We start from the raw sequence: 9801 nt of genomic DNA, 5'->3' as shown, positions 1-9801 counted from the left end.
GTGCCACCACTCCACCCTAATGGCCCGGACCAAAATGATATCAAAAAGACATCCTGGACCTCTTTACATATGAGGAGCCTCTGCCCAACGTCTATTGACTCTATTCCCCAGTGCCAGGAAATCTATTCTTCGAACAATCAAGAACCTCTTAGCAAAGGGTGCCTGCTTGGAATTTGGCCTCGGGACACAAACTTCCTATAAAAACCCAGGCCAAAGGACTCTCAGGCGTGGATTTGGGAGCATCTATACCTTGCGTATAGACCCTGTCCACCCAGCGCTGCGCTGCTTATTTTATTGTGGTTTTTTTTTTCTCTTTGTTCGAATTTATTATTGTTTGATAATAAATTTTCTCTTTTATATAACCCGAAATTGCCTTTGCATTTATAACAACTTCAAATTGCCTCCATTTGTGGATAAAAAGAGTTTGGACCCAGCAGTCCTAATAAAGGAGCCAGAGTGTGGGTCCAGAGGCCAAATGGCCCTCCCAAGGCAGCTGAAGGAACAGCTCTGGGCAAAGACAACACTGTTGGAATCCTGAGACCTGGGCAGGAACAATGGGAATATGTCCCTGCAGCCAAGTGTTCTCTGCCAGAACAAGTCGATGGGATGGGATATTGTTTTACAGACCCTGCCAGACCAAATCTCCCTGTTTGCCCCAACGGCCCCTTTGGAAAATGCTCAGATCCACGGGGCTCCATGTGAAGGCTGATGTGACCCTGAGGGACTTCCACACCAATTCCAGCCAGGAGCCTGGCTGTCCCTCAGGGACTGGGACCCGGCACCTCTCCAGCCGAAGGGGAAAGGACCCCAGCAAGCCTTGTTAGCCACAGACAGTGCGGTAAAGCTGAACAGCAAAGAACCTTGGGGACATTATTCTGGAATTCAAAAGGTGCCAGCTCCATGGACAACAGAATTATTGTTCCTAACGTGAATGAGGGTGAGGAAAAAGGATGAGTAGGCTTGTGATGGTAAAGCACAGAAATCCTTTCACATTGTGGTCTCCAACTAGAACAGGGCTTGGTTTCTCCGGAAGGGAAATCTCAGTCAATCCTGTAAAACTGATAATTGCATTCCTGTGTTCCACAGCACAGTTTTCTGTCAGTGTCCCTGAACTGGATCCGTTACAAGTCAGAGCCCATTGACAGAGTTTTGGCCACCCCACAGGGTGAGCCCTCCGAGGGAACCCCATTCCTCCCAACCTGAGCTGAGAACATACCCAGCAATTAGTTACATTGAGTATTTTGGCTACTTTGATCTTTAAATTTTCAAAATAATTTTGATGACTAATGCCTTGATTAAACTTCAGAGGTGTTTCTGGCAAACAAAGATCCTGGCTGACTCTCAAGATACAACTTACAGGTGTTGGGGGTTAGGTGTCCTTTATTTTCTATTTAGTTCTGGCTTGCCTGTGGAATTTTTACTCATGACTTGCAGGGAAAACTTAACTGCGGGTACCTGGTGGGTGCTTGAGGAAAGATAAAGAGTTTGGCTGGGCCCAGGGGGGGAAGGGGGCAGGAAAAGGGGAGGGTGGGGACAGTTTGGTGTCTTCTTCAGCTTCGGAGAAGAACACTTTGGGTGCAGAGCTGTTGTGGTGGGGAGAAGGGAATTTCGCCATCACCCAGATGGAGCTGCTGCTTCTTCTCCTTCTTCCCTCTTCATTGGTGGCCTCGCACCCCCTGTCCTGCCGGGACGTGTGGCACTGCCAGCCACCGCCACGGAGCTGCTGATCCACCTCAGCCACTGGCCCGGGATCTCAGCTCATCCCTGCTGTTCCAGCTGAGTGTTCCTCAGAGCCCTGCAGGAGCACCAGCACTGACTGCCAACCCGAGGGGGTTTGTAAAACAAAGCCTCTCCTCCATCCTTTCCCGTCTCAGCCCAGAAAGCTGTCACGGGGTCCCTGGCTCTGTTTTCTTGCTAACGCTGTAGTTATTGTTGTTTGTTTGCCTGGTTATAAATATTAGTAAAAAACTGTTATTCCTATCCCCAGATCTCTGCCTGAGAGCCCCTTGATTTCAAGATTATCATAATTCGGAGGGAGGGGGTCTACATTTTTCATTCCAAGGGAGGCTCCTGCCCTCCCGAGCAGACACCTGTCTCTCAACACTGAGACATTTCCATTAGTAAATTTTACAAAGTTTTCAATAAAATTCTTATTGATAAATTTGCCTCCATTTCATTTCTAACAAGCTGTTCCTAAAGATCCCGTCAGGCTGTCTTAGACACTTTGGGCAAGGGATTCCTTCCAAGCTGGGCCACTTGGGGGAGGGATGGGGGGGGCCCCAGGGCGGAGGGCAGGGTGTGCAAGGGCCCTTTGTGACACGCTGCAGCACGGTCACCGTGGGATGGTGGCAACGGGAGCAGATGTCAAAGGGCCCTTTGTGACACATGCTGCCATAGGAGCTGGCGGTGACAGGGCCACGCCACAGTGCTCGGTGCACGCGACGGGTCAGGACGCGCCAGAGCGGTGCTGTGAGGAGCCCCCGCACAGCGCACTCCTTTGTGTCGGACCTGGAGCTTTTCTGAAGCATTATTCCTACAGGTGACCTCGAGGCCAGACCACAGGTCTTGCTGACTTGTGGCCTTCCCGAGGCTTCCTTCTTAAGGTTCTCTTGAGGGCAGACCGTGGGACTTGGTGACCCGGAGCTTTTCCGACGTGTCGCCCATCCCTGCAGTCTCTGCCCTTGAGACCAGACCACAGTCCCTGTCGAGGAGCCTCCTGTCCTTGTGGCAGGAGCCCTCAAGACCCAAGTGCAGGACTCGCTGTCTTGCAGTCTTGCCAGGACTTGAGTCTTGCAGGTGCCTTCCAGGCACGACTGCAGGACTTGCTGACTCCGACCTTTTCCGAGCCATCTCTCCTGCAAGTAGCCAGAAATCCAGTCACTGCCATGGAGCAGCGACCCCCAAGAGTGCCCAAGTTGGCCTGGCTTGAGGAGCAGGAAGAAGAAGGCTCTGAAGCTGTCCTGGCACAGGAGTCTGAAGAGGTGCAGGATTTCCAGGCACCACAGGAGGGTGAGTTGCAGAGCTCGGCATTAGGGCTAGTGCCTGTTGCCAGCTTGGCCCTATCCCATTCCATGCCATGCCATCCCCTGGTGCTGTTCCTATGGAAAGGATTGGAGAGTCTGGAGGAAGATATGGAGCAGCGACCCCCAAGAGTGCCCAAGCTGGCCTGGGTGGAGGAGGAAGAGGAGGAGGTCGAGGAAGAAGGCCCTGGAGCTGCCCCAGCACCAGAGACCGAAGAGGTGCAGCAGTTGCAGCCGCTGGAGGAGGGTGAGTGGCAGAGCTGGGCCCCAGGGCTGGTGCCTGCGGCCATCTTGGCCCCATCCCATCCCATTGCATCCCATCTCATCCCATCCCACACTGTCCTGTGGACACACACCCATGGACAGCACAAAAAAGGGGCTGGGGATGCCCCCACAGCAGTGGCCGTGCTGCATCCCCTGGGGCATCCCGGGACTGTCCCTGCCTGGGGAACGCAGGGCTGGGCTGTGCTCTCCGGCCTCTCCCGCAGCCCCTCAGCTCTGGCTGCTCTTTGCCAGATGCAGCCATGGACGGCGCACAAGAGCAGGACACCGCCCGTGGCCGCTTCCGCAGAGCAGCGCAGGTACCTGCAGCCATCCCCACCTGCGCTGGGCCTGCTGGCACTGCTCAGCACAGCACTGCACTTGGAGCACTCCATGCAACTTCCCTGCCTTCCTGCCCTTCTCCTACAGTTTCTTTACCAATACATCAAGAGGATTGGCAAGGAAGAGACCAGTCCCATGGACACTGAGATCAAAGCATCCTCAGAGGTCTTGGTAGAACAGAGCAGCGCTGCCCAGCTGGATCTGCTTGTAGAGACGGCTCTTTTCAATCCAGAGCAAGTAAGCAGCCTGTTGCCAACCTTTGATCCTCCAGCAATTGCTTGGCTTTCCCAAGCCACGCCTGCTGCTCACTTGAAGCTTTTGAGGCCATGGCAGCGTGCTGGAAGAGAAGCACTTGTCTGGGGAAGAAGCTGGGCACATTGCTGACTCCCTCTGCTAGCATTCCAAGTCTCCCTGTGCCTTCTCCAGGTGCCCGGCGTGGTGAGGTACATCCACCAGTGGCTCATGGCCAATGAGGCTGCTGAGCACAGGATGGACTGGGCCCTGATGCAAGTGGCCGAGGCAGAGCCTGATGATGTGGCCATCACTCTCCTGCGGGTGGCCCCAATGTGTGACAGGTATGGGGCCCAGCTGCCCCGAGGCCTCAGGGCTCCCCAGCCCATCACCCTGTACAGCCCGGCCCAGGGCTGTGAGCAACACAGACTTCCAGGGCCCTCTGGCTGATCCCTTTGCCAGCCCTGCTACAAAGTTGGCCCCCGAGCCCGCTGCCGTGCTGCCATCCTGCCCCTCAGGGGCCTGTCCCCACAGGGCTGGGCTGCCTGGCTGCTGCTGCCGCTCAGGGCCAGTGGGCACAGGCAGAGCTGGCGGCCAGCTCAGCTCCCCGCTGCTGCCCAGCCCACGGTGCTGTGTCTGACCCCGCAGAGCTGCTATGGCCATGTGGACGACCATCTTGCTCTCGCCCTGGATTTCAGAGGAAGTGACACCGCTCCTCGTCAATGTGGTGGGGAGCTGGCCGCAGAAAAACCTGGGCACCTCTGATGGGGACAAGACGGCTGTCTTTTCCCTGACTGTAAGTTTCTGGAGCTGGCCTTTGCTCACCGCAAGGCCGGACGCCTCTCCAGCAGCTCTGTTGCCTCCTTCCCCCACTGCATCTCCCTGCTTCAGGCACTGGCCACAAACCTGGCCTAGGGGCAGCTTCAGGGCCACCAGGCCCGCTGCTCCCCCTGCGTCTCCCCCGGCCTCTCCCTGCCACGCTCAGGCCCTGCCACACGGACGCCCCGGCACTGAGCGCTGTCTCGGGCTGCTTTGTCCTCTGCAGGCAACTCTGGTGATGTGGAAGATCCTCCAGGGGCCCTGTTGCCCACAGATCCTCACAGTCTATTTCCCCCGCCTCTTCGTGCATCTGCTCTTCCAAACGTACTTCAGTACTTTGTATATGACAGAGGACGTCCATACCTTCTGGAAGGAATGCCAGGAGCAACACGGCCTCTCCACCAGCCCCAACAGGTGCTCCATGCCACTCCTCCTGTCCCTGCCACTTCCCGAGCCTCGGAGCCAGCGCTCCCAGCGTCACCTGGGCTTTGCTGTGCACACAGGTTTGCAGTGCAGACCCTGAAGGCCCTGCTCTGCAGTCTCCACTTGGAGCATGTGGTGGTGGCAATGGAACGCAAGCGTGGCTGGGACACGCTGCTCTGTGCTGACACCCACCACTATGCCGTGGGTCTGCTGGCCAGGTGAGTCCCCCTTCTCCCCACAGCCTCTGACATTTGTGCCCCCTGCCCGGGATGCCCCCCACAGTCCCCGTGGCCATGGGCCTGAGGGCCTCGTCAGCGAGGGATGGCCAAGGAGACTGCAAAAGGCTGTGAGAGGAGGGTGCCCAGGAGCAGCCACATCTCACGGGCCCACATCCCCTCACAGGGTGCTGGGGCAATAGGACAACTGTGTCCATCAGTCCTGGGAGAGGTTTTTCGCACCCTTGCTGAGACTCTTTGTGCCATTTTCTGCCTTCCAGGGTAATGCGCCGTGCATCCGCCCACTTGTGTAAAGGCATTTTAAGCTACCTGCTTGAGGTGCTCAGCAAACCGTTGCCACTCTGGGATGTCTCTGCCATGGCATTCCTTGTGGAGGTGAGTCTGATGGCCAGCACTACCTTGCTCAGCTCCCTGCCAGCCCTGTCCCCTTGCATAGCCACAGCTGCCTGCGACGGCACCCGCGCCCTGTGCTGCTGCCTGGGCCCAGCCCTGCGCACTTCCAGGCTCCTGCGGCCGGCTCCCCTCTCACTGCCCTGTGCCTTTCAGCTCCTAGATTGCCTGGACTTGAGTGACTGTGGTGACAGCCTAATGGACATCTTGTATAAATACCTGTGGTACAATTCCACAGACATGCATCACCAGGTGCTCAGGGCTCTCCTCCTGCTAAGGGACCGTCCCTCCATGGTGAGAAGGGGGCAGCAGCTGAAGCCGTGTGGGCAGCATGAGGCTGGGCAATGCTGTCACTTGGCCTTGGCTGGCCTTTGCCTTGGGCGCTGAGGCAGCTCCTCCCAGCTCTCCTGCCTCCTGCTTCAGCTGCCCGAGTGCTTTGGGAAAGGGCTTTGGCCTCTGGGCCCTGCAGCAGCTGCCCGGGCTTTCACACCCTTGTGTTCTGCACAGGCCGAAAGAATTCAGAGCCTGACAGGAAGACTAGTGCACCTCCTGTGGGACTTGGACAGTGACGTGGCCAGGATGAGCATTGCTCTCCTGAGCTATATTTTCACGGATGAAGACACCCCAATATCCTGGCGCAGGGCCCTGCAGCTGGCTGAGCCGCTCCTGAAACTCCTGGACAATGTAAGGCTCTGTGCCCCAGCCACGGCCACTGCCTGCTGCCCGGACACTTTGTGCCCTGTGCATTTGCAGGCCTGCGCCAATGTGGGCCACAAGAAGCCAATGATGAGGTCATTTTTCCTTCCTTCCTTCCTTTCATACAGCCTGATAGCCAGGTGCAGCTGCTCTCCATGTCTCTCCTTCGAAGAGTGATGTCTTCAGCAGAAGAAGAAGGAAGAAAGCCCCTGAAGGAACGAGTGTACCAGAGCCTGCTCCCACTCTTTTTCCACTGCCAAGATGAGAATCGGCATGTGGCAGAGGTGAGGACTCCTGGGCTGCTGCTGCGCCTTGGCAGGGGGCTCAGCTGCCTCCTGCCCTGACGCAGGCTTGCAGGCTGCAGCCTCCTCCAGCCCTTGGCACTGGGACACTCCTGTGCCCTGCCTTGTGGGGCCATTTGCGGCTCTCTGCTGCTCCCCAGGCCTCTCGGACAACGCTCCTTCGCGCGGCTGGCTTTCTGAAGAGGCCAGACCTGGAAAAAGCTGTGAGGAAGGAGAAGCTGTGGAAGTTTGCCAAGCTCGTGGTAAGGGCGGGCTGCAAGTGCCAGCCAAAGGCTAGAGAAGCCCCCTGGCCCCGGTGCTCAGTGTGTGGGGCTGGCAGCTGTGCCCCTGCCCACTGCTGCACCCGGGGGCCGCACGGCTTCTCAGGGCTGGCCGGGCACGGGAGGCCGGGACTGGCCGCAGGCTGCAGCGCCCGGCCGAGGGGCAGAGCCCGCGCCAACCCTTCCCTCCTGCCGCTTTCTCCAGCTGGCCGACCACAGGATCCCCTTGGCCGAGCACCTGCGCCGGGCCCTGCAGTACCTGCAGGACCCACAGGAGACCCTGCGAGCGGCGGCCATCAGGGTCATCGGTGAGTCCCGAGCCCGGGCTCCCTCCCCGCCCCGCCGCAGCTCGGCCCCAGCCCCGGCTGCTGCGCCGGCAGCGGCACCCGGGCCCGGCGCCCTGGAGCCCCGGCTGCCCTCGGGGCTGCTGCTGCCGGCCTCTGGCAGCCGTGCCCTTGGGCTGAGTCAGGGTGCGGCAAGGGCCCGGGCTGATCCCTGCCGGGGCAGGAGGCCGTGTGGCCACAGGGCTGGCAGCGTCGCTGGCAGGGATCTGTGCTGCTGGGACCCTGACAGGCTCTGTGTTCTCAGGGATGGCCGGGGAGCAGCTGAGGGGGCAGCAGGCAGAGCTCCAGGTGTTGTGCAGAGGTGAGCCAGGACAGCGGGCTGACAGCGGTGGCTGTCGGGGGCAGCTGCAAGCCCTGGCCAGGCTGTGGAGGGCTCTGCTCCCTGTCCCGATGAGGGGCGGCGTGGGCAGAGCACAGTGAGATTTCAGGGCCACGTGGGGCATTTGTGGCCAGCAGCTTTAGGCTGACCCCCTTGGTCCCTGCTCCCTCCTGGCCAAGGCAAGAGCCGGCTGGCATGGCCCTGGCAGGGGGCTCTCGCTGGGCCCCCACAGCTCTGGGGTGTGACCGTGGCTCTGTTCGTCTCTCTTGCAGCCCTCGAACGCCTGACGGAGGACAGAAGCGGTGCCGTGTCAGACCTGGCACTTGAGACGCTGTATGTCCTCCGGGCCATCCAGAGTGCCCGATATTCCATCCTGCAGAGGATGCAAGACCAAATCCTCAGGGCATGGAGGACACGGCCTCGTCTGTCGGGCTTGGGCTGGCTGCACTGCTGGAGATGTGCTCAGAGATGATTTGGGACGTTCTGTTTGCTGGGGCCACCTGGGCAAGCCAGGATTTTTAATTTCATAAGAATTGTTTTCTTCTGTTTTTTTCTTTTTAGTATGTAAATAATATAGGATATGTTAGGGCTGAGAGGCTCTATCTTCTGGGGCCACATGGGCCATCTGTTATTTTTTTTTTCATAGAGATTGTTCTTTTCTTCGTTTCGTTTCCATCTAGTATGTAAATAATATAGGATATGTTATAAACCACAAGAGTCCCAAGACCTTTCTTTTGCTGCCCAGGGTGTGAGGGGCATAGGGGAAGAGAGGGAAAAGGGTTCTTGTGTTCAGCAACCTGCCGGGGCGTGCAGTGGCGCAGGGGAAATGGCCAGAAGCCCCTTGGCCTTTGGTGGTTGTGCTGAAGCCACAAGCCCTGTGGCAGGCAGGAAGCGCCATCTGTGTCCTGCTGCCCGTGTGTTGCTGCCGTGATGGCTGAGGAGCTGCTGGAGCTCCTGTGGGGCTGCGGCGCTGCTGCCGGGCCAGGCTGGGGGAGCCCCTGAGGGCACGGGGTGCTGGGAGGCCGTGAAGGGATGAGGGGCTGCGGAGGCCCAGACGGGACAAGGCAGTGGGAAGGCACGAGGGGGATGTGTGAGGGAGTGGGTGGCAGGAGGTTCCAAGGGGACAGAAGGCCCTGGAGGAGCCGGGGTGGTGGGAAGCCCTGAGGAATTGGGTGTCAGAGGCCATAAGCAGCCCCCGGGCAGCCGCCTGGTCCCTTACACCTGGCTGCTCCGGTGCTGTCCCAAAATGTCCCCCAGGCCTGCAGCAGAAGGCCTGGAGGCTGGGACACCACCCCAGCGGGAGGGTGGGGACAGCCCGAGGTGCCCAGGCTGGGCTGGCTGGGGACATGGAGGGCAGGGGGTGCTGCCAGGCCACGGCCACTGGGTGCCTCCAGGAAGGGGCAGTGGGCAGAGGCAGGGCTGGCGGCCAGCCCGGGCCCTCGCGGCTGCCCAGGCCACGCTGCTGTGACCGAGGCCTCCCTGACACAGAGCTCGGGGCCCACAGAGCTGCTGCCACCATGGGGAGGGTGGCGATGTCTCCTCCGGCAGGGCTGCCCAGTGGCTGCTGCCCAAGCGGCTCTGGAGCCCACAGAAACAGCAGCAGAGTGTGCCCAGGAACAGCAGCAGCCCCAACGTCGGCACCTGCGCACTGAGGCGTCCGCAGCAGCCAAGTGCCAAACAGGGGGAGGCTGTGGGCACAATTGCCTTTGCTTTGGCAAAAGGCTTCAGCAGAGTTGGCCACAATGGCTTTCTCTTCACTTGCAGCCTCACAGCAACGCTTGCCAGCTTCAACTGCAGCCTGTGCCCGTGACTGACTTGGATGGCCGTGCTTGAGGGCGAGCTCGCCTTCCACACTCAGGTGCCCCAAGGCAGCGGCATTGGCACCATCCTGAGTGAGAGAGAGAGAGAGAGAGAGAGAGAGAGAGAGAGAGAGAGTCTGATGGGTCAGGAGCCCTGTGCTGCAGCTGCCCTCCCTCTCTTCTGTCCAGGCACCTTAAAGACACATGAAACCAAATCCTGGACTTGCTTGGAACAAAGGAAGAAGCAGCATGCGCTGAAAAAAAGCAGGGACTTACACGGCTCAGTTTTGCTCTCCACTTGGGCAATCCCAGAATCCCTGAGCACTTGGTGTTGCAAAGTAGCAACAACATCATCCAGT

The 9801-nt window shown here is 59.0% G+C and overlaps 1 protein-coding gene across 1 annotated transcript; it reads left to right on the top strand.

Moving 5' to 3' along the window:
- The first annotated feature begins 2421 nt into the window (after positions 1–2421).
- LOC147646563 (maestro heat-like repeat-containing protein family member 7) lies at positions 2422–8355 on the top strand. The gene is made up of 14 exons (XM_086873257.1): positions 2422–3009; positions 3109–3267; positions 4050–4198; positions 4503–4650; positions 4900–5087; positions 5177–5314; positions 5593–5707; positions 5879–6016; positions 6230–6406; positions 6547–6702; positions 6861–6962; positions 7186–7288; positions 7569–7625; positions 7916–8355. Exons 3-14 carry the CDS (start codon positions 4086–4088, stop codon positions 8113–8115), a joined length of 1635 nt encoding a protein of 544 aa, XP_086729383.1. The 5' UTR covers positions 2422–3009; positions 3109–3267; positions 4050–4085; the 3' UTR covers positions 8116–8355.
- Positions 8356–9801: the final 1446 nt, after the last annotated feature.

This window comes from Cyanistes caeruleus, unplaced genomic scaffold (genome assembly GCF_971803275.1).
Source record: "Cyanistes caeruleus unplaced genomic scaffold, bCyaCae1.hap1.1 HAP1_SCAFFOLD_91, whole genome shotgun sequence".
Taxonomy (NCBI): domain Eukaryota; kingdom Metazoa; phylum Chordata; class Aves; order Passeriformes; family Paridae; genus Cyanistes; species Cyanistes caeruleus.
This window is presented reverse-complemented; position numbering and strand designations above follow the sequence as displayed.